Here is a 25,415-nt window from a genome sequence, read left to right on the forward strand (position 1 = left end):
GTCGTTTTTTCAAATTCCCACTGGACTTTTCATTGAGAAGGTAGACTGGATTGAGAAATACCTAGATTAATAATTAATAATTAGGCTCTGGCCTAGTGAGTGTTTTAACCCACTGATAGATTTAATATTTGAATAAACTCTTGGAAGGTGGTAGAACTATGGAAGGTGGGGCCTGGTGGGAGGAGGTAAGTCACTGCAGGTAGAGTTTTCCTGTCCTGACCACCTGTTCCCAAATAACTGATGCAGGAGCTTATTGTTATGTATAAATGCTCAGCCAATAGCCTAGGCTAGTCATTAGCTAACTCTTACACTTATATTAACCCGCATTTCTCATCTGTGCTTTGTTGCATGGCTCACCTCATTTTCTACAAGTCCTGCTTCCTCAGCAGCTGCTGGCATCTCTTTCCTGGCTCTTTCCTTCTTCACCCCAGTGTCCTGTTTGATTGTCCCACCTAATTTTATCCTGCCTTACTATAACCAATGAGAGTAATACATATTTACAGTGTACAGAGGAATTACTCCACAGCAGGTCACAGTCTCTGCTTAAACTTTTAACCCCCAGAATCCTCCACCACCTCTATCATCTTGTGTATGTGTTTTACTGCCCCCACATTCCTTAATCCCTTTCTTCTTCCTCCCTCATATGTCCCTTCTGGCTTCTGACTGCTGCATACACTCCACATCAAACACACAAATCTAAAGTTTGCAGGATGTGGTCATGTCTACATCTAGGAGCACAGTCTCCTATATAGGAAAATCACATTAAAATACTGAAGGTGATGAACGCTTGTGCTAACAGCTCACTTTCAAAGCACTTGGGGGGATCATTCTTTATGCTATTCTTATAAAATAAAATAATTTTATTTTACTAAGCCAAAATAGGATGAAAAGCAATAGAAGCTTCATAGCATAGAAGGATCGACTCAGAGACCTGCAAAGACATTTAGCTACCTACTCTTAAGGTGAGTTCTGGGTAGAATGTGTCTAAGTGTCTCCGATTAGAGACACCTCCTCCTTACCGTTTAAAGGTGGGTCTCAGTGTTCTTCTAATCACTGTCCTAGACCCTTGATAACTCCTTTATTGAAGCCTCATTTTGATTTTTAGTGTAGAGATACACAGCGTAAAATGTACCACTTCATCACCCCTAATGCACCATCTGGATGCATAAGTAAGCACATACAGTACAGCCTGCACCACCATCCCTTTCTAGAATTCTCCATCTTCTCCAGAGGAAATTCTACATTAATTCTGCATTAAGCACTAGTCACCTGCTTCCCACTCTCCCCAACCCCTAGTGATAACTTTCTCTTCTGTGGATTTGATCACCTTGTAGAAGAGGAATCAAAATCTGCATCATATTCTCTCTCTCTCTCACTCTCCTTCTCACTCTCTCTCTCCCCTCTTTCCCTTTGTCCCTTCCCTAGACAGGAACCAAGGTTCCATATAAAGTCCAGATAACTGAACTTGCGATGTAGCTCAAACTGACCTTGAATTCAAGTTTCTCCTGCCTCAGCCTTCTAAGCCCTGGCACTGTAGGAATGGGCAATGACGGTCAGTGATGTTCTATTTCTTCAAATGTGAATAACATTCTATGGTTTCTCTCTATTACATTCCCTTTATTCATCCCTACACTAGGGCTGACTTGATAGGCACAGGGGTGGCCTCTCCCTGTGGGTTATTGGTAAACAATGTTGCTCTGAACATGGGTGTGCAAGGACAGAGTCCTTGCTTGAGGATGGATAGACGATAATGATGACAGATAGGTAGGTAGGTAGGTAGGTAGATAGATAGATAGATAGATAGACTAAAATAGAAGTAGATAGAAATATAGAAATATGATTGATAGATAGATAGATAGACTGATTGATAGATGATAGATGGATGGATAGATAGATAGATAGATAGATAGATAGATAGATAGATGATAGATAGAGGATAGATGGATGATAGATGATAGATGGATGGATAGATAGATAGATAGATAGATAGATAGATAGATAGAGCAGAAGTGGAAGTGCTGGATTGACAATTTTACACTTTGTTTTTGAGTAATTACTGTGCATTTCTCCAAAGACACAGACCATTTTACATCCTCCTCAGCATTCTACAAGAGTACCAAACTCTTTCTGTCCTCACCAACACTTGTTCTTTATAAACAAAGAACAAACAACCCTCTCCAAAATTTCTGTTTATTGTTTTTTGTTTTTTTTTTCTTTTTGGGTTTTCATTTTTCCTTAATAGCCATCCCAAGAGATAACTCAATGCGAATTTTAAGTGCCACTGCTATGAGCTGAACTATTTTACTGTTCAAAACATATGTTGAAGTCCTAACCCCTTGATACCTTACTATAGAGCCTAAATTGCAAATAGGATTGTTGAGATGTAATTGCTTAAGTTGCAGTCATACTGGATGGAGTAGAAAGGACCCTCATCCGATATGACCAGCATCCTTACAAAAAGATGCATCTGAAACCAGACACACGCAGGAAGTGTGGCATGTAGTAATGACAGTTCACAGAGGAACTGTGTGACTGCCAGTTAGGGAATGCCAAATAGTGCCAACAAACCACCAGAGGCTGGAAAATGGTGAGAAGGAGCCTCCTATAGTTTTCAGGAAGAGCGTGGTCCTGCTAATACCTTGAGGTTTGCATCTCAGCCTTCAGAACTCTCAAATAGGATATTTCTGTTGCTTTATATCTGTATACAGTGTGTATAGTGTGCAGTATATATGTATATGTGCACGGGTATGTGCAGTTGTCTGTGTGCACATTCAGGGGCCAGAGAAGGATGTCGACCGCTCTGCTCCATCACCTCGTCTCACTCCCTTGAGACAGGGTCTTTCCCAGAACCCGAAGCTCCTCATGCTGGTGAGGCTGGCTGGCCAGCAGGCTTGCAGGAGCTGCCTGTCTCGTGCTCACGTATGGCCATTGCCTGACTTTGAAGTGGGGACTGGAGATTCAAACTTGGGTCCTTAACTTGCACAGTAAGTGCTGTTATACACAGAGCAACCTTCTGTTGCCTTAAACCACCCAGTATGGAGTCTTTTGTTTAAGCAAACCCAGGGAATGAATTTCTATATTTGATGTCTGAAATCTACTCATGCTAGGTCTCCTCTCCAGGTTCTTAGAGAACCTGCTTCCTATTCCTCTGCCCTTCTCTTCTGCCTCTTCCCCAGCTTGTGCTTGACACATCCATCCAACAAAGATCTAGTGACATCCTCCCCGTGCCAGCCATGTCTGGTGATGTCTGTGGCTCTATTTTCTCTTGAATCGATAAATTTGGGTGTTTTTCTTTAGTGTGGCACCTACCTTGTGAGAACGTTTAAGGAAAGCGTGGCATATTTCTGATGCTACGTCCACCCTCATTTCCAAACTCCAAAGAGACCTTCCTCTGATTTTAGTCTTGCTTTAAAACTTCCTCTAAGAAAATGGCGCTTTTAATTTCACAGCCTCATTTTAACAGATGGAAATCTCAGTGTGTTAGAATTATGGAAATGGGTTCTATTATAACCCACATCTTCGCCTCAAACGTGACGTGCTACAATTTCGGGCATGCTTCGATCAGGATTTATGTGAACTGGGACATGAATGATTTGCAAAATTGGTATTATTAATTTTTATTTCCCTTATTAGCTCTGGCTGGCTGCTAACCTAGGGTCAGGTGGCCCCTTGCGTGCACATTCAAACTGCATGCCCCAAACCTTCCCAGCTGATTCTCTATCAGCAGTGAAAACGTGGAACTTGGTAGGACCAGCTGTGCGGGGACAGCCCGGGGAACCCAGCCTAGGCTTGGATGTCTGCAAGTATCCCCTCTGGATACGAACCACGTGGAGAAGCTGTCTGCGCTGAGACTTGGCGCCAATCTCTCCATGCATTTTCCATGAGCTCCTAGCTGGCTCTTCTGCCCACTACAATCTGAAAGTCCCTGGGGCATAGATTCTCTATTATATTAACTCCTGCCACGGGCACAGGTGTGACGGCTTTCTGTCAGATCCATCGAAGCACAGCACTTATATTGAGCTTGATTCTATTGTTGTCTGAAGATAAAGATTAATTTACAGTCGCCATGATGAAGATCCAATAAGGAAGAGAGAGGCATTTACACTTTGCAGAAGGGTCTGTAGAAACCCTCCACACACCTGAGTAAACAGAAACTCGCAGATTCTGATAGATTTGCCTAGGGTCACACATCTGGGGCAAGAAATCAGGGCCCTGACCCCTGTGCTGGACCCTTTCACCCGAAGCCTCTCTGCAGTGGAACCCATTGAACACAGAGGACAGGTAAAGACTGAGGGAAGGGGCCAGGGAGATCTGTTTCACTTCGTTGTCTGTTCCCAGCTCTTGGAGACAGACACTCTTCCTTCCCATCTCAGACGAGATGTATTCCTTCTTCCCAGGACTCAAACCCAAGTCCTAAGAGGTCACCCGTCAGGAAAATACAGATTACTCCCAGGCCAGAGCTTCTACCAGCTGTCTTTAGGGCTAGTATGACCTTCCAAAGGGTGCTGGATCCTTTGAAGCCAAACTAACGATTACAACTGACTTCCTGAACTGAGAATAATTATTTTCATATGTGAACATGGAGGGGAAAAATGTAGGTAGTGACAACAATGAACAAACACAGGCTGAAAAACACAGTCTCCTCTCTGCCAAAAGGATTCTTTCAGGAGCCTCTCATAGTTTCCATGTATTCCTACAGCAAAAGACCTCAAGGCAAGTTAACGACAACAGAAGAAATAACACTTAAAATCTCTAAACTACAACTTGGATTCCAAGACGGCATGTCCAAATGCTGTGCTTCCAACCTAGGTCTCCTGCATTGTGCTCTTTCAAGTTAAAAGTGTGTGTGTGTGTGTGTGTGTGTGTGTGTGTGTGTGTGTGTGTGATGTGTGTAGAAGATGTCAGGAGCACAATGAGCATTTACTATTTGTGCATGCCTGTGCAACTTACATAGTTATTAATGCTTAGCTGATATAGAATCAAAGCAAGTGACTAGCTTAAATCTGGTTTGTTTCCTCTATCCCGAGAGGATGCTAGCTTTGACCTGGTGAAAGCTGCTCACCTAGAAGTCTATCCCACCTAACCGCGAGGACCCACAGTTGTGAGCCTGCTCCACCTTGACTGGAGGCCAGAGAGTTGGAGTTTATTTTTGCTCTCTCAAAGTTGTTGACAACAGATGTGGCTACAAATGAGAAATTCTGATCTAGGGTATGGGTAATTAGTATTTTGGGTGTAGAGGTGGATCTGCTCCACCTGGACCAAAGGTTGGAGAAGTCAGGTCTATTCCTTATATCCTGTCTGATGTAGGTGGGTCTTCTATGTGTTATTTTCATTGGTTAATAAAGAAATTGCCTTGGCCTTTGATAGGACCTCAGCTTAGATAGGTGGAATAGACAGAACAGAATGCTGGTAAGAAGAAAAGTGAGGCAGACGCTATAGCTCTCCTCTCCAAGATGGACGCAGGTTAAGATCCTTCCCAGTAAGCCACCACCTTGTGGTGCTACACAGATTATTAGAAATGGGTTAATCAAGATGTGAGAATTAGCTGCTTGCAGCTTAACCCTCTTCTCCCAGCTGCACAGCTGGAACATGCACTGCTCCATCTTTCCAGACTCTGACCCCTGTCTTCAGAAGTTGGCTTTGACCTCACCTCAAGACTCTACCCTTCTCAACAAGAAGACCCCAGATACCTGCTCACCTTGTAATTGATCTTCTCAAGTCTCCACGAGAAGACCTCTCTGCTACTCTCTAGGCCCCATATATGTATGTGTGTGTGTATATATATATACACATATATACATTCCTATACATTTTAGAGTCTTAAGAATGATCATTTGCCTTATAGTTCAAGTTCTCATAAGGCAGAGAGAGCACCTGTAGCTGAGTTTATTCGTGGAGAAGTGTTTTCCAGACTCCAGGGCAGCTGCTCTCAACCTGTGGGTCGTGACCTCTTTGCAGGCCGACTGATTCATTCACAGGGTTTGCCTAAAAACATCGGAAAACACACCCATTTACATTCTGATTCATAACAGTAGCAAAATGAGTTATGAAGTATCAATGATTTTATGTTGGGGGGGGGTCACCACAGCATGAGGGACTACATTAAAGGGCCGCAGCATTAGGAAGTCTGAGGACTTGAAGCTCTAGACCATGAGACCTGGTAACAAATCACCTTTCCACTGTGGCTTAGTCCACACATCGTCCTAGACATACCTTCAAAGAAGAGTTCCTGAAACCACCCAGCTTTAACACGTGCTGTGCTCGCTGATGGTCTCTATTCTGTTTTATTTTCCTATTTCTTTCTACACCAATGTCAGGGTCCACTAGTGGGACACAGTTCTCATCCTGGAACCTTGCGACCCCTCTGACATTTGAACAGGGTTAACCAACTAACTGGAATACCCTCAGTTGTTTCTTCTAAGGATTCTCCACCTCCACCTGCCTCTCCAGTCTGGCTCCGTAAGGAGTAAATCAGAGACAGAGCAAGGGTGATTCTCTAATCCTTCTGGAGTCTTCCTAGTCCCCATTAGAGAACCTCATTAGACTCATATTCTCTCCATAGGAAATGATTTATATTTGAAAAACAATGAATGTCTATCTTCCTTGCGCAGTACATTGATTTCTGTGACTCGGAATTCTTCTCACCACTAAAGGTCACTTTCTAATTTAGGCCTGGCATTTGTTGAAAAGGGTGTGACTCTCAAAGCATGAATGGAGTTTGCAAACAGATAGAAAAACAAAGCAAAACAAAAACCCACAAAACTTAGGAAATGCTTAAAACAGGTTTGACAAGGATAACACGGTGGAAAGAGGTGCAGAAATCACGAGACTTTCCAGAACATTGACCCCAGCCCACCTGACTCTGCCTGAGAAAGTGTCAGGAACACCTGAGCAGGCACAGGGCTTGGGATTCCTGTGAGTGACAAAATGTTTTATACAAAACTTTGAGAGAGAGAGAGAGAGAGAGAGAGAGAGAGAGAGAGAGAAGCATCAAATCTGTTGTGAACAAAGACAACATGCGAGGCTTGTCCTGGAGACCCTAATTGTCCTGTACAGAGATATAAGAAATCTGGGGCCATTTTTCTTCCCTAGTGTAGTGGATAACAGCTCAGGTACACGATCTGATTGCCTCAGTTTACCTCCACCTTCCTCACAGATGTGTGACTTCGTGGAAGTGCTGAGTCAATTAGCTATGGTGAATCTGCAAATCACAGAGCTCTCCGGAAGAATTAGCCCTTAGGTAGCTCTGAGGCAGAATTAACACAAGGAAACAGCAGCATAGCCAGGTCTCATGTCTGTGTGTATATATGTTAAGATCAATGTGAGCACTTACGAAATGAACTGCTTAAGTCATGATGAAAACAGTTCTTCTGCCCTCCAGTTCGGGGAAGGAGAAATAGAAATCAACCTTAGAACAAGACGGGTTCTCTCTCTTCTCCATCTTTTTCTCCTGGGCAGCCAACCCTCGCCACAACAGTTGAGCCACACAGCGCTAACCATACAAGATCTAGCTGGATGCCGACCCTGCTACTCAGGACCTGATAGGGAGTCTTTCCAGTTACTTATTGCAAAACGCAGGACAGCCTTCCTTTCCCAGAGCAACCCCCAACAGAAACAGGGTTTCTCTCTACAGAAGAAAGCACAAAAAGGGAACGCTTGGAAGAAACGCTAATTCTAAGAACTCTACAGGCAGTCAGAGTCCAACGGGTGCATCCATTGCTGAAGCAATGGCCAAGGAGGATCATAAACCAGAAGTAGAAAAGCTGAACAAAAGCAAACCATCGGAGCTGCCAGCAGAGCAAAGAAGGCTAAGCAGACATCTAAGAACCTCCAAGCCACTGCCCAGGCTCCACACACCACCACTAAACAGACTGCAAAGACTGTGAAGGTTTCTGCTCCCCAAGTTGGTAGAAAATGTTAGTCTGGCAGATCAGATTCTTAAATAAAGATCCATATAAAACTCTAAAATAATAAAAAAAATTAAGATTGTCTGTTTGTTCATCTGGCCACAGATTTGATGGCCAGGGAGAGGTTGCATGAATACCATCCCTGTGAAAAATCACCAGTCACCTAAAAGGAAGCCAAGGATGGTATCTCACATCCTAGACTGTGGTGGGAAAAGGGAAGTGTGTGAAAAACACAAACCAGAGCTGCTGCTGCTACCCTAAGGCCAGACATGGCTGGAGGACCACCCAGTATCAACTCAGAAAGAGAGGATCCCGGAGAGGCTAAAACCAGCCGCCTGGGAATCTCAGCATACCAGACAGAATTCGTGGAAGAATAGTTAAAAGCTATAGGGGCAAAATGGCTTTAAAAAATGGCTAGATAAAGCTGGCACAAATGAATGATTATATGTGCAAAAGTCAATTGAAAGGGTTGAGATTAAAAGCAAGGGGAAGGGGACTGTAAGTATGATCCCAGCTAATCAGTTAGGAGCTAAGTAGTGTGTCTCATTCTCTCTTTTCTTTCTTTTCATGTGTAATCCAGGCTGGCCTTGAACTCATAGTCCTCCTCCCAAGTCCTGGTGACATGCTTAGCTACGTGGTTTCCTCTAAAATAAAATAGAGGGTCTGGAGAGACAGCTCGCAGTGAAAATCACTGCTCTTCCAGAAGACCTGCACCAGGTCAGTTCCCAGCAGCTTCATGGGAGCTCACAGCCTATCAAACTCCAGTTCTAGGGAATCTCATGTCTTTTGGCTACCTTGGGCACTGTGTACTTATACATAGACATACGTACATGCAGGCAAAACACCAACACACATAAAACAAAAATAATTAAATCTCTGAAAAAAATAAAAATAGAAATTAAAATGGGAATCTGGGTTTAATGAAGAGCACATTGATTCTTAGTTTCCTGGACCTCTAAATACAGACATATTATATGGGCATGTAAGTATATATCCTTGTACAGCACCACATACTGGGAGCTCATATCTGACATATACAGTTCCTGTCTATATGAATAGAAGAACTTTTCTTCTTCATTAAGTCCTTTTATTTATTTCACAGTGCTGGGGGCTTGAACCCAGAGCCTCACACACATGCTAGGCAACCATTCCCACCACTGAGCTACCCGCCTCCCTTTAACAAGTGAGATCCAGAACTGAAAATGCCAAAGGTACCAACTGCCTACACACATTAAACTAGACGACAATAAACCACACCCTGGACAACAGAGATTATCTACAAATGCGAGCCTCCGCTCTTGTTCCTGTAGATAACTGACTTAAACAATCGCAAGAACAGGCCTGAGACTGAACAGGGTCCTCTGAATTGCGGGGTGGATGTCCCCGGTTACAGGGAGCCACGGCAAGGTCAGCTGCCGTTCTGAGGCAGTAAGACAACTGCAGCCCTGGCCAGGTAGAGCACCTGCTTTCCCAACCTGCTCTCTGCCACGTGTGCAGCCCTCACTGGCATGCTGCACTGTGAGGTGCAGAAAGATGGCCACTGGCCTTTCCAGGCCAACTCTGTACTGGCCGCAGCTATGGCGGGACAGGAAGTTGGCTCACAGGCCCAGGGCTGGCTGGTTTTTGGTTTCTGTTATCCCTCTGCTTCCTGGGCCTACGCAAGTCCCACCGCTTGCTCCTTCCAGCTTCCTCAAGCAAGTCTGTTTTCATTTTCCAGTCTCCCCCCTATCCTCCTTCCTCAGCATCTTCGGGACCACTTCTGCACTTGTTCCCTTCCAGCTTCCCCTTGTCCAGTCTGTTTTTCTTCTTGTTCTGGGCCCCTTCCCAGACACTTCTTCTCTCAAATGCAGCTTGTGCAGTTTCAGAATCACTCAGGTTAGGGACAGCAGATGGGAACAAAGGACAGTTTCTTTGGTGCTCGAGCAGCGGGGGATGGGGAGAAGGAGGAGCTTCTAGACATTGGTGGCTGACTACTGAGAAGAGATGACTTAGTCCACTGCTGCTTCCTATGATTGAGTGCCACAGAGTAGGCAACGTGTGTGTATATACAGGTGCACACACATGCACACAGGGTATGCAGAGGTCAGAGGTCAACCTCTGGCAGTGTTCCTCGGGAGCCATTTCTTATTTTCATGTATGTGTTTATGTGTGATATGCTTGTGTGTGTGTGTGTGTGTGTGTGTGATGTGCAGGCGTGTGTCTGCATACATGTTTATGTGGTGTGCATGTTTGTGTATGTGTTTTTGCATATGCATGCGAGGTTGGGTTTCCAAAATTGATCTCAGGAATCTTGCTCAACTCCTCTCCACCCGTGTCATTGAGGCATTGGCTCGCGACTGAAGCCAGAGCCTAACCAAATAACCAGTCTCACTAGCTAGCTTGTTTCAGGAATCCCCTGTCCCCCCCCATCTTCCAAAACTGGAATTACAAAGGAGCCATTGCTCCCACTCAGCATTTATGTAGCTTCAGGGATCTGAACTCTGGTCATTTTAACTGGGGGGCCATCTCCATCCAACCCCCACTCCCTTTTTGAGACAGTTTCTCATTGGCCTGGAGCTCAAAAATTAGACCTGGCTGTCTGGCCAGTGAACCCCAGGGGTCCGCCCCCCACTGCCTCCCCAGCTCTGTGCTAGCATTGTGACCACGCCTGGCTTTTTTTTTTTACTTGGGGTCTGAGGCCTTCGTACTTATAAGTATTTTACCAAGAAAACCATCTCCCCAGTTCCCAGGGATGGTAAGGTTTGATGAATGAAGCTTTATTTAGCTCAAGATACTGGGAGCCACAAGGCCACAAGCCTTCTTGTTACTGGGGACCCCACAGTGCCTGGAGCCACGCAGTGAGAGGAGAGCATGAAATGAAAAAACGGAGACTATCTGACCTTTCTGATAGACCTGAGCTAGAGATGAGTCATTAACCCTTGGCGGCCCTGCACAAATGGATAATCCAATCATCAGGCAGTCCTCCTGACCTAGGCACATCCTACAGGATTTTCTCATTCCCTCCACTGGGTGCCTCACACTGGGGATTCAGTGTCACAGTGAGTTGTGGTAAGGGCACTGGAAATGTGCAAAGAATCTCCTGACTGTCTCCGCTTCATTATACTCAGTGAGTGGGGCCCTAGAGCGCCTGCATTCCTTGGCTGTTGACTCCGTCCAACCACTTTCACTTGCCCACATTTGTTTCTTGTTTTCCTCCATTATCTATGGCATGGCCCGATCTGGTGCTTCTGTAAAACCTGTGGCTTTGTGAGAACAACCCAGGTAAATATTCCTACATTAAACCCCCTACAAACCTGTTGGTCATGTCAGTTAACACAGTGGGTAAGAGATGCTTCTTCACCGTATTCTATGGGAAATCTTTCCAGTTTCTTTAAAACCACAAGGGGGAAATTAAAGTTTTAGGTAGAAGAAAAGAGTCCAGAAATACCTGTGTATACATTTTAAAGACTTATTTTATTTATTTATTTATTTATTTATTTATTTATTTATTTATTTATTTATTTATTTAGTGTGTGTGTGTGTGTGTGTGTGTGTGTGTGTGTGTGTGTGTGTTTTTCTTCGAGACAGGGTTTCTCTGTAACTTTGGTGCCTATCCCGGAACTAGCTCTTGTGGACCAGGCTGGCCTCAAACTCCCAGAGATCTGCCTGCCTCTGCCTCCCGAGTGCTGGGATTAAAGGCGTGCGCCACCACTGCCCGGCTAAGACTTTTATTTTTATGTGTGTGTATCTATGGGTACACTTGTACATGCATGCAGGTGCCAATGGAAGCCAAGAGGGCATAAGATCTTCTGGAGCTGGACTTACAGGCGGTTCAGTCCCACTGAGCTTTCCCCATCCCCAATGTATTGTATTTGTATTAGCATGGAAAGGTACAATTTTTAGCAACATGGAAAGAAGGGTCTTAAAGCAAAACTGCCTAGGTCTCAGTGAGGCTGTTGTGTGTCCCGCAATGTGACTGAAGCCACTTAAGAATGTCACAGTAGGGGCTGAAGAGATGGCTCAGTGGTTAAGAGCACTGGTTGTTCTTCCAGAGGACCTGGGTTCAATTCCCAGCACCCACATGGCTGCTCAGAACTGTCTGTAACTCCTGTTCCAGGGGATCCAATACCCTTGTGTGGACATACATGTACATGCATACATGAAGGCAAGTACACCGATGTACATAAAACACAAATAAATAAACTATTTGAAAAGGAAAGTGTAGTAAAGGGTATACACACCCCAGAAGCATAGGACCCAGGCCCTGGCCCTACCCTGGTCATGAATATATCAACCTGGGTCTTGTTCAGGAAACACTGGATTGACAGAAACCTAATTGGTTAGAATTCTCTGGGGGACCACAGTGGCCAGAGAACGATTGGGTTCCACCAGACAGAACTGAGTTCACAGTGTAGTTCATTCATTCGTTACCAAGGTGACCATGCACGCTGACCTCTGTAAGCATCCATCCTTGAATAGGATGTCTTCTGTCCCACAGAACTGTGAAGCAAGGTTGGTGAACAAGTCAAAGTGTCAATCACATGGCAAGGAGACTGCTTAGCGCCATCCTGGCTGTCATTCCTGCGACTTTTTTTTATCACTCTTATAGTTACCAGTAGAATTACTGAATAATAATCATTAGAATTTGTAACCCATTATAATCCCAACTACATAAGTTATCTGAATAATTTTCAATTTGACGACATCGCAGGTCAGTGAGGGTTCATTACTTCATGGGTTGTATTAGTTCCCACTAACAGTAACCTTGACAAAAACAAAAACAGAAGCGAAAACACAGCAGCAAGCCGACTGCTAGCCACACTCTCTGGTAGATCGCCCAATCACCAGGTTTCTTTTCTTTTCCTTGTTGGTTTTTCAAGGCAAGGTTTCTCTGTATATCCCGGGCTGTCCTGGAACTCCCTCCAGAAACCAGGTTGGCCTTGAACTGGCTACCAGTCTCTCAAATGCTGGGATTAAAGATGTGGGCCACCACTGCCTGACTGTCTACATTCCTATCAGATCAGCTACCACTCTTGTGGAAACCAAGAGTCATTCCTCTTTCCGTTCCTCTTCTAGGGTCTAGAGTGATGCTAGTTAGTATAGTAGATATTATCCAGGTTTGGTGATTTAACCTTAAAATTAAAATTTATTTATTTTTATTTTATGTACATTGGTGTTTTGACATGGCTGTCAGCTTCCCCTGAAACTAGAGTTACAGACAGTTGTGAGCTGCCATGTAGGTGCTGGGAATTGAACCTGGGTCCTCAGGAAGAGCAGTTGTTAGGGTAAAAGTAAAATGCTGCAGGTCCCTGAGTGGGCAGAAGGCCATGAGACCACTGCGGGCCACAAAGGCAGCCAGTCCCAGGCAGGGAGCCACATGGTGGGTGAGAGACCTTGGCAGGCAGCCAGTTCCATGAGGAGTCACAGCCGTGGCAGGTGAGAGACAGAGAAGTGCCATGCAGAGAGAATGGGCATTTATTTAGTGAGTTATGGAGAAGGCAGAGAGAGAGAGAAGGGAGAAGTGGGGAGAAGGGAGAGAGGCAGAAGTTGCCTCTTCAGGAAAGAGACAGAAAGGAAGGAACACAGACTGGAAACAAAGGAAGATCTGCTTGCCTCAGCAGATGGGGGGAGGGGAGGGGAGGGGGTAAGCTTATCTAATGCATTTCAGGTACAAAAGAGCAACAATGTGACTAGTGCTTACCTTATTAGATGTGGCATGTGGCTAGTGGTTGCCATATTGGATATGGCTTGTTGTTATTGGTCACCATATTGAATGTGGCATGCAGCTAGTGGTTGCCATATTGGATGTATGGATCCAATAAGGATATCCATCATCTCCATCATCACAGAACATTGTATCAGATACTACAGAAATACAACCATTATTTAATATAATCTAATTATCACAGAGAACCTATAGAACTAGACAGTTCGGTGGGTGTTTCTTGAAACATCAAGTTTTATCTCTCCTTTTATTTCAATTAGATATTTTTATTCTTTGTTATGAGTTTCTTTTGGGTCTTCGTGTTTTTGTGTGAACATGAATTCTAGAGATATACTTATATAACAAGTACCTACCCCTCTCAGGTAATTTAGGGGTGATGTTAAGACATACAGGAAGCAAATATGCCTAATGAAATGCTTTTCTAATTAATCGTGACTTTTAAAGGTTTTTATTACACCTCACTTACATTCTATATTGCAATATAATGCATACAAACACAACTGAGAAAATCATACAATAACATTGGCCCCTACCATATGCAGTGAATTCTGAGTTTTCTATAAAAACTTTCTATTTCCTCTTGCTTCTTTTTGTCTTCTTCCTCTCTTCTGTCTTTTCTCCTAGGAAAAGGAGAAAATAGATAACTCCTAGTGCTTGTTATCTAAAGCACTGGGGTTGTGGGGTTTTTGTTTGTTTGTTTCACAAAAGGGATTAACCATACTTTGAAAAGCACTTAGCAGCAGCCAGGGTAGTATGTTAGATAATCTCACCTGTCAACATGGTAAGATGTAGAAGCTGGGACACCAGCCTCTGAGTGTGCTTGCCGAGGATTATTCTGATTAGATTAAACTGAGGTGGGAAGACCTGTCTACCCTGGGTGGCACCATTCCCTGGGCTAGGATTCTGGACTGAAAAAGGAGAAAGTGCTCTGAGAAAAACCATTCCTTGCCTCCTGACTGTACATGAGATGTGATTAGACCCTTCAAAGCCTGCCCCCGTGGTATTCCAGCCACGACAGACTGTCCCCTCAAACTGCTAACCCTTCTTCCCTTAGGTTGCTTTTATTGGGGTATTTCATAACAACAGAAAAAAGTAACTAAAACAGACAGCAAACTCAACTCTTGACAGAGACTGGGCAAAGGAATAGAGAATGCAGCATGGGGACCGTGAGAAAATGGGGAGGCCATGACCTTTGAAAGGGAGCATGGTTTTCTGCTGGTGAACTTCTAATTGCATAAGAGGCATCAAGCATTCATTTCTGTGCAACCCTCTCATTTTAGAAGTGTGGCAACAAATTCTTAAAAATTATGAACACACACATGAATTATGAACTTGTCAAGCAAAGCCAAAATTCTGTCATCTGATACTGGTCTGATTAAGGGTTGAATTTCAACTTTTAGTGGTAGAACAAGAAAAAAAAATTTTTCCTGTGAAAAAAATTGAGAATATTCCCCAAATTTATGAGGCATAATCCTTCTCCTCTCTCATGACTCAGTGGGGGAAGAAAGGAGTCTCCTAAGCTGAAGGAAGAATATACACGAATGCCAAAAGCACCAGTGTTATTATTCAGCCACAAGTAAGGCTCTACTTCCAGGTTCTAGAGATGTGCAAGTGCAGACAAACCCTCAGGCAACTGCCTGGATGTTAAAGGGCCCTGCATGACCCACATGCGCACATGCGTGGTTCCATCCCCATATGACTCAGCTAAACCCTTGCACACATGTGTGAGCCTGTCATCTGTGTTTTGATGTAGGAGTGTCTTCTATCTATCTGTTGCTTTCATTGGTTAATTAATAAAGAAAACTGGGGCTGGAGAGATGGCTCAGAGGTTAAGAGCATTGCCTACTCTTTCAAAGGACCCGAGTTCAATTCCCAGCAACCACATGGTGGCTCACAACCATCTGTAATGGGGTCTGGCACCCTCTGCTGGCCTGCAGACATACACACAGACAGAATATTGTATACATGATAAATAAATAAATAATTTAAAAAAAAAATAAAGAAAACTGCTTGGCCTGATAGGATAGAACATAGGTAGGCAGGGTAGACAGAACAGAATGCTGGGAGGAAGAAGGCAGTGAGGCAGATGCCGTAGCTCTCCTCTCTGAGATGGACGCAGGTAAGAATCTTCCCGGTAAGCCACCACCTCGTGGTGCTACACACATTAATAGAAATGGGTTAATCAAGATGTGAGAATTAGCCAGTAAGAGCCTAGAGCTAATGGGCCAGGCAGTGTTTAAAGAATATAATTTGTGTGTTGTTATTTCGGGTGTAAAGCTAGCCATGCGGAAGCCAGGTGGGACGCTAAAGGAAGTTCTGCTCGCCCCATCATTACAGTGTATGACGTAGTCACACCAAGCCCCTGTGTGCACGCGCTAGGCAGCTTTTAAAAAGCTGGACGTGCCATTTTCTGCCCTCTTTCTCTGCACACTGACTTCCCCAGGCCTGTACACATCCCCTCTAATAAACTCCTAAGTGGGTTTGTTGTGTGTTCCATGTTTCCTTCTCACTCACACCAGGTAGTTTCAACCAGCTTTGACAAAACTTGTACATTTTAGGGTAGGAGTATGAAGATTAGAATTACTAAGCAAAAGGAATGGGCATATAAGAGAAATAAGAGACAGAAACAGAACTGCATCAGGAGGGACATTCAGTGAATTCACCTGCACTTTTATGCCCCAATACAAAAGGAGGGAGGGAAGAAGGCAAAAGACTGCTTTAACATGACATAAAGGACAACTAGGACAGCTACTTGCTTCAATACTTGAGACACCAAGCCTTATTTCCTGAGTAAAGTATTTGATGTCTTGGGCAGGAATGTGCAGTGAACACACCCTAGACCAAGTATCCTGTGGGCAGCCACTCCCAAGGTCAAACCTCTTATTTTAAATGAAGGAGCACAGGAGTATGCTTGAATTCTCTGACCTTTGGTCAGGGTGGAGTGGCTCTACCTCTATGGGTCATCTAAATGTCCAAAACACCAAGTAACCACACCCTAGGTCAGGATAACAAGTTTTGTAGCCACACCTGTTATCAACAACTTTGAAAGAGTAAAAATAAGCTCAGAATCTCTGACCTTCAGACAAGGTGGAGCAGGCTCACCTTGTGTGTGTCCTGACACCTGAGCTCGGATATTTCTCCTGGAATGAAGCCATTCCTGTCCAGTTGGCCAAGGGCAGAAGGAGTTGGTCATTCCAAGAACAGAGTCCTCAAGAAGGTACCTTGCCTCTGTCTCTTTAGAAAAGCCAACTCTGTCATCAGGTGTCTTGATGCAGCCTCTCAGGAATGGCCCCTGGGCTTTCTTCCTTAAAGACACTTCAGCTTCACTAAACCAGCCAGATGTCCAGGAGTAGAGCTGCCAGGGTACAAAGGTCCGTCCATCACACTGACCAGTCTAAACGAAGTACCTTAAACTCCAATGATGAAGCTCACTACTGTGCAGTTAAAAGGCATTGGCAGGCTTTGCACATCAGAGCTCTGGGGTTTTCCTAAAGCATATTAAGATTGTTAATACTCACTTTTATAAGTAATTTTTGAATTCTGAAATAATGTAAATTTTGTGGGGTTTGTAGAAAAAATTGCAGAGTTTTCATATCTTTCAATCCAGTTTCTCCAGTGTGGGCATGTTACATGATCAATGTATATGTAGAAAATTTAAGAAAGTCTCAGTATCACATAAGTCTTTAATGAAATAGTTTGTTTGGATTTTTCTTCCCCAAATAATGTTTCCTTTTGGTCTAGAATGCAGGGTAGCTTCCACATTGCATTTAGTTCAATTTTTTTAATCCTACACCAAATGGTTTCAGCTTGTACCTAAAGAATCAAACTAGCAACTAAAGAAGACAAATTGTATTGTGATGAGATTATTAAATCTTAGGGAGGCAACTGTGTTGGAGAATCCCTTGTCAGCATGCATGCATGGCCAGTGTAGCTGATACCATCTAGACTGTAAATACCACCATGCATTTCAGCATCTGTTCATTTTCTAGCACAGTGTGAGGTATGGCATAGTACAGAATGTATAAGCTGAACAGCTACTGTTTGGCCAGGAACAAAAATTAAGAACCAAGTATAATGATTGTTCTGTCTCTTTAAGAGACAAGCCACACCCACTCCCTCCCCTATCTGCTGAGGAAGGCTGATCTTCAGCTTTCTGCCTGAGTTCTCTCTCTTTTTCCATCTTCCTCTCAGAGAGGAAGAGGCTGCTTCTGCCTCTCTCCCCACTTCTCCCCTTCCTCCGCTTCTGTCTCTCTCATTTCTCTCTCTCTCTCTCTCTCTGCTCTTCTCCCCTTCTTGCTTCCCCCTCCATAACCCCTTGAATAAATACCCAACCTTACTCTGCATGGCATGCCTATCCATGTCTCTGTCTCTTGCCCACCCACCACATGTCTCCCTGCCTGGGGCCAGCCACTGCTGCTCTTCTCTGCCTGGGACTGGCTGCTCCCAGGGCCTGCTGCCTACCTCCACATGGCCCGCTACCATCGCTTGGGGACCTACAGCATTTTTGCTGCTTACTGCTGCTGGGGATCCTACAGCATTTTTAATTTTTCCATTACACCCAAAAACTTGAAGAAAGGCGGAACAGCTAACAACTTCTTGGTCAGAAATCTCTATCTGATCTATTGTCTCTTCTATTCAATACCATCTTGAAATACCACTGTTTGCAATGTTTCGCTAGATCTGCTGTAACAAACTGCCACATACAGGGTGACTCAGACAGCAAAAGTTGATTCTTTTCATAGTCCCACTGGATGGGAGTCTGAGATCAATGTGACATTACCTTAGGCTGATGCCTGTCTTCTTGGTTAGAGATGTCTGCCTTCTTGTATCCTTACATGGTCCTTTCTCTGTACAGGCTCTGCCCTAGTTGATGTCGACTCTCATTAAGGAGACTGACTGAATTGTATTGAGAGCCACCTAAACAAACTCTTCAAACTTAGTCACCATTTCAAAGACTGTTAATTACATTTATTTACTTATTTTTACGTTTGGAGTGAGGAGAGTATGTGCACCATGGCCAATGTATGAAGATAAGAGGACAATTTTGGAGACTCTGTTCTCTTTTTCCACAATGTAAGTCCCAGAGATCCAACTCAGGCCATCAGGCTTGGTGGCAAGCGCTTGTCAGCACTGAGCCATCTTGATGGTCCTTAGTCACCTCAGTCACCACTTCTAAGATGCTGTCTTCAAGTAAAGTTATGTTTCTGCTTTAGAAATTCAATACAGGTTGCTGGGCAGTGGTGGTGTTCACCTTTAAGCCCAGCATTCAGAGGCAAAGGCAGACAGACCTTTGAGTTTGAGGCCAGCCTGGTCTACAGAGTGAGTTCCAGGACTGTCAGGGCTACACAGAGAAACCCTGTCTTTAAAAGCTGAGAAAAAGGAAAAAGGAGCCCAATGCTCCTGGAAGAAACAGAAGTAGGTTTTTGTTGTAAAAGGAGCAACGGGCTGCTTCCCACCACCTGGCTCCTGGCTGCCTGGCTAGCTTATACCCCAAAATAACAACACACAAATTGTATTCATTTAAAACACTGCCTGGCCCATTAGTTTTAGCCTTTTATTGGCTAACTCTCACATCTTGATTCAACCCACTTCTAATAATCTGTATGTCATCATGAGCTCATGGCTTAACAGGAAAGATTCAGCATGTCTGACCTGGCAGCTTCATGGTGGGCGACTCTCTGTCTCTGCCTCCTTTCTCCCAGCATTCTGGTCTGTCTACTCCACCTATCTAAGCTGCTGTCCTATCAAAAGGCCAAGGCAGTTTTCTTTATTCAACAAATGAAAGCAACACATAGAATGAAGACCCTCCTACACCAGGTTTTTAACAATATTGAACATGTTGGAAGCTTTAGAGTCAAAAATAAGAAGAAAAAAGAAAGGTCAGGAGAGGTTCCCTGAGTTAAATCAGCACTCAGCTTCACAGACCCAACCTGCTGTCTTTTTGGGTTCCCTGTTGATCACTCATTTGTGTGTAGTCCCTGTGAGGGCTAAAGTCATGTCTTAAGTTTTAATTAATGTGCTTTGCCCATGTAACCAAGGACAGAGAACTTCCTGGAGGGCTGGGAACTCTTCACACAAGACAACAAGCCAGGTTTTCACTTCTGTAAACAAGGTTGGTTGCCCCAACTGCACAAGGTGTACATGATCACACATAGGTGGGAGGGGCATAGGCTGGAAGTAGATCAGGATTGGACAGAGGCAGGAACTATGTAGCCTGTGGGTTTTGCCTTTATAAGCATCTAGTTACCTGAATTTGTGCCTCCAGCACAAAAGGCCCTTCCCCCACTTGTCAGCTTTCCTGTTGCCTGGATTGTGTGACCCAGCGCTTTGATCAAACCGGGGCATTATGTACAGACAACTGCTTTAAATATCAAGGTTTTGGAGTCAGTTTGGCGCTTGGTCCCCTTAGTGTGCTCTGTCAGATGAATTATGCATTAAACCCTTAGATTTTCTGCTCGCCTTGAAGAGGCTGGGTCTCTCTGCTAGGTCTGTCCGGGCTTCAGAAAGCGCTATTTGGAGGTGAGCATAGTGTGCAAATCCTGACCGTAATCCCCAGTTTATTGTTTCTGGTGGTTGTGGCCTGAGCACTGTTTTGCATGTTCCCACCACTAGCCACTTGGAAGGCTCTGCAAAGATGTCCTTGAAAGAATGAATAGGCTCAGAGCCAGGACCCTGAGGACTTCAGTCACTCAGTCCTTGGTTAGTCAGCCACCCTGGCTAAATCTGCCTTCTGTAAAAAAAAAAAAAAAAAAAAAAAAAAAAGCCAGAGATTTGAGCCTACTTGTGGGGCTGGACGCGGGGAGAAGGGGAAGGGGGGCACACCTGTAATCCCAGCATGCAGGATGGAGAATGAGTTTCTGGGCTCCAAGGTCTCACTCAGTGTGTTGGGAGAGTAGGGGCAGCAAGGTTAACTATGAACAAAGGACCCTATGGGGAAGACTGGAAAGCCCTCCTCACCAGGGCTTCTTGTAACAAAATTGAGCATCTGCCCCCCCCCCCCCCAGATGAGCTAGCTCTCCTAGAGGATGAGGTGTCATGCAAATTAACCTGGAAAGAGCAAGACCACGGTGCTGTGATTTTCAGCATCTGTCTGCTTGTCTTTCTTGCCCACTGGGTCCCTTCTGTCTGCGCAAGTGCTTTTTCCTTTCTTAACAAACTGCCTCTGTTTCTGTCGATGTGTGTCCCTGGCCCAGCGCACTGTTCTGGCACACAAGAAACTGGAAATTTCAACAGGGGCTCTCGGGACTCTGATTCACAAGCTATAACATTAGGAAGAAAGAAAAAAACTTTAAACTTGGCAGGCTCTATATCAGCTTTTGAAATCCCGTCATTCCCCCGCTCTTCTGAATTCCCTAGAAAGAATGTGCTTGACCCGGCCATGACACTAGTATGAGGTATTTCATCAGCTTCAAGAAATAGCTAAGCCCACAGAGGGAAGGGAAGTAGTCCTTGACAAACCTTCCTGGGTGGCGGCGTCACTACTTGTAACTCAGCAACGTGAGGACGACTTAAGGCCCAGTTGTTGGAGTATTGTCCTGAGCATATTTAGAGAAAATATAATGGCAGCTTCTCTTCAAGAAAGACCTATTTCTCTTGTCTTGTGACCCACAATCACCTCTCTTTCCTAGTTGGAGATAAAGCAAAAGAAAACCAGCCGGGACACTGCGGGGAACTGAGGAAGTCCTGCTGTAGCATCCATTTAGTTCCTAGAGCTCCACTCTTGGGTCTCTGCCTGAGGTGGCTTTGCTTGGTAAGGATTGTTCTAGGGACACTGGGAACATGCTGAGGTGTCCAGACTTTGTCACTAATTGGCAAGACCACTCCATGTCTCCTAGTAACTGAACTCAGCATGTTTGCACCGTACTAGGCTGTGTCTCCTAGATTAGGGAGCAGTTTCTAGACATCGGGAGGTTTGTCTAGAGGTTTGTCTTTTCTTGAGCTTTGTTTTCTCTCATCAATAGAATGCTGTGAGATTGCCCAGCGTGTTAGTTGCCGCTCTAGCACCTTTCTGCCCAGAGTGTCAGCTGTCATAAACTGCAAGGAGCTGGAGTGATGCTCCACGGCTTCTGAGGAGAGCCTCTGCCTCTGGCTACATCCTAGCATGGTCCAGTGGACCTTCAGATTCCTTCCAGAATCGTCTTATGTCCGTCCACTTCTTAGGAGCCCTAGCTTTAAAGACTAGTGTCTAGCTCTCTGAATAAGTCAAGGTTTACCCATTTCCTGAGTCAATCTTAATGTATCAGATTTTTCCTGTTGCTCTCCAGAGATCCTATATTCAAACAATTAAAATGTATTCGTTTTTTTTTCTTCTTCCAAAAATCAGCATCCAAGGGACTGGAGAGATGGCTCAGTGGTTAAGAGCGCGATCTGGGTTCAACTCCCAGCAGGCACATGGCAGCTCACAACTGTCTGAACTCCAGTTCCAGGGGATCCCACACCCTCACAGACATACCTGCAGGCAAAATACCAATCAGTGCACATAAAATAAAAATAAATAAATCATTTGAGGAAAGAAAAGACTGCTTAAAAGAAATCAGCACCCTTGATAGTCTTTACTATAGCACTGGTGTGATTCGAACCTGTGTCTCCTGCTAAGTTCATATTGGAGCCTAAGACCCACTGGAAGGGTATTGGGAGGTGGAGCTTGTAGGAGGTAATTAGGCCTTGAGGGCTTCGTGTTTGTACACAGGATTAGTGCATTGTAGAAAGGACTCTGGGTGTGCCCTAGGTGCTCTTATCTTTCTGCCCTTTCTGCTGCGTGAGGATGCAACGTTCCCCACTCTGTGGATGTCATTGAGAAACCATCTTAGAAACAGAGACCTTCCTGACCTGGCATCGAACCCTCTAATGTAGCGGTTCTCAACCTGTGGGTCAGGACACCTTTGGATTAAACAGCCCTTTCACAGGGGTCAGACATGCTGCACACCAGATATTTACATTACAATTCGTAAGAGTATCAAAATTACAGTTATGAAGTAGCAATGACATTATTTTATGGTTGGGGACACCACAACATGAGGAGCTGTATTAAAGGGTCACACACAGCATTAGGAAGGCTGAGAACCACTGATCTAGTATACAAATCACTTCCTGATGACTTCAATCACTCAACACATGCCTGCCGAACCCCCTGAATGTCCTCCTCAAAGTCCTCAGGAACATACTGAATGGTCTCAATGGATTAGGACATGAGCTCTAGAAACCAAAACCCAAGCTAGTCCTCTTCCTCTCCCTCACCTCATCGTTCCTCCCCACAGCATTCTTCCTACACGTGATCTTCACCTACTGTCTTATGAGGGTTTCTATTGCTGCAACAAAACACCATGGCCAAAAAGCAAGCTGGGGAGGAAAGGGTTTATTTGACTTACATGTCAGCATTGCTGTTTACCACCAAAAGAAAGTCTGGACAGGAACTCAAGCAGGCCAGGAACCTGGAGGCAGGAACTGATGCAGAGGACAAGAAGGAGTGCTGCTTATTGACTTGCTCATCATGCCTTGCTCAGCCTGCTTTCTCCTAGAACCCAGGACCACCAGCCACTCACAATGGGCTGTGCCCTCCCCCATCGATCACTAATTGAGAAAATGCCTTACGGCTGGATTTCATGGAGGATTTTTTTTCAGCTGAGGCTCCTTCCTCCCTAAGGATGCTAGCATGTGTCAAAGTGACACACAAAACCAGCCAGTACCCCCCCTTTTTCCAGACAAACAGTTGTAATCAGCTTCCTTTGACAATTCTTAGAGCACTCTACTGCCTCTCCTCCCAGCCCTGAGGCCCTTTATTTTTCTTTCAAGTGACATTAATCGTTTCTTCTTTGACAACTATTCCCTTCATTCAGTTCCGTTAACTTTGCTCTTTATTTTGTTCCCTTCATAACTGGCTTCATACTTGCAAAATTGGATTGCTCAGCTGGTGAAACACACATACCTTTAATTCTAGCACTCAGGAAGCAGAGGCAGGCATGTAGAACACTAAGTTGGAGGGCATCCTGATCTACATAGTGTGTTCTAGGCCAGCCAGTGCTATATAGTGAGACAACTATACGTGTGTGTGTGTATGTATGTATGTGTGTATGTATATTATTGTTTTCTATAGCTCTGTCTTATTACCCCAGCTCTACTGTGAGTACAGTGAGAGAGGGGTGTAGTATTTGGGTGTCTGTTTATGAACCATCAGCTAATAGAATAAATGACAAGAAAGAAGAAAATATTTACTAAGTGTCTATGGTATACCAAAGACCTTTATTTATCTGTTTGTTTGTTTGTTTCCAATGTTGTATTTAATGCTATAAACGGTAAGGGTCAACCTGGATCCATGGTCTGAATCCAGCTTGTTTTCACGAATAAAGCATTTTGAAACATTGTCCCGTCTGTTTATTTGCTTGCTATTTATGGCTAGTTTTCTGCTATAGTAGTAGAGTCGAATCATTGTGACAGAGGCTGTGACCAGCAAGTTGTCTGGTCCTATGGATGTATAGTTTCACGACTGTGATCCATAAGGCAGGAATCAAAGCAGCATTTTAATGCAACGAAATAAGACAGGTGAGCTGTGGTCTGTGTTTGGTACCCGCTGCCATGCCCAAGCGGAGCTGCTCTACAGCTCATGGACCACGTGGGCCGGAGAGAGTCGAGCCACAGTGTGTTCGCCGAACACTACTCACGCGAGGTCTTTGAAAGAACCAAGCTGTTCCTTTTTCCAAGGGGCCTAAGTTTATAGAGATCACATTTGGGGCGAAGGCTGTTCCATCACCCACCTGCCGGAGTCACTGAAGCCTGGTCTGGTGGGGGCCCCTCAAGCTACAAGGGGACAGATGTCGATTGGACCTGATGGCGGACTGACACGGTGCCGAGCTCAGGCCTCGGAAGCTGGACTGCCTGGGACAGCACCCATGGCTTGTTTATCCTGCGTGGGATCTGTGGATGGGAAGGCAGTCTGCAGCCAGTGCGACTGGGCCCTGTGTGGACAACGTATATATACCTGCTGGGGCTGCGGTGCTCTGGCCTGTATGCTGTGTGGCCTTGCAGACTATACTGATGACGGTGAGAAGACGCTTTGCACCAGCTGTGCTATGTTTGAAGCCTGATGTGGCCAAGGACAACCAAGATGCTCACACTGAAGAGAGAGGAGGTGGCTTTTTTATACATTATATTTTGTACCCCAGTAACAAGTGAATAAACCTCTTTATATTTGGGGGGGAAAAAGACAGGTGGGGCACAGAAATTCCTGGCACACGAGGGGTCATCGAAAAACACAGGTTGCCGTCATTACTGCGGCAGTCATTGTAGTTGGGCCTAGAAATGCTAATTCATTTTGAAGAGTGGTAAAATCACACTGTTGGAGGAGGGCCCACTTGTTCGTCCCAGCCACCCAGCTAGCTTAGACCTGAAATAATCACACAGAAACTGTATTAATTAAATAACTGCTTGGCCCATTAGCTCTAGCTTATTGGCTAACTCTTACATCTTAATTTAACCCATCTCCATTAATCTGTGCATCATCATGAGGTCATGGCCTACCAGCAAAGTTTCAGTATGTCTATCTCCGGCGGCAGATCCATGGCGTCCCCTGACTCCATCCTTCTTTCTCCCAGCATTCATTCCAGTCCTCCCCGCCTACCTAAGTTCTGACCTATCAACAGGCCAAAGCAGTTTCTTTATTCATTAGTGGTAATCACAGCACACAGAGGGGGCTCCCATATCATCACACAAAGTAGGAAAAGCAGTGAGAACCAGTGGGGAGGGACATGGGCAGAAAGAGGGAGAAGACATAGAGGTTTCTCCTCTGCTTTCTCTTTGCGCAAACTTTC

At 44.7% G+C, this 25,415-nt stretch overlaps 1 protein-coding gene across 1 annotated transcript; it reads left to right on the forward strand.

Moving 5' to 3' along the window:
- The first annotated feature begins 1,546 nt into the window (after positions 1-1,546).
- Positions 1,547-24,733, forward strand: LOC126506251 (apoptosis regulatory protein Siva-like). The gene is given in 3 exon segments (XM_050149629.1): positions 1,547-1,552; positions 24,209-24,301; positions 24,303-24,733. Coding segments are annotated over 3 exon segments (489 nt in total). The 3' UTR covers positions 24,693-24,733.
- Positions 24,734-25,415: the final 682 nt, after the last annotated feature.

The sequence above is a fragment of the Alexandromys fortis genome, unplaced genomic scaffold (genome assembly GCF_014885135.2).
Source record: "Alexandromys fortis isolate MF-2015 unplaced genomic scaffold, M_Fortis_MF-2015_v1.1 scaffold_0, whole genome shotgun sequence".
NCBI lineage: Eukaryota > Metazoa > Chordata > Mammalia > Rodentia > Cricetidae > Alexandromys > Alexandromys fortis.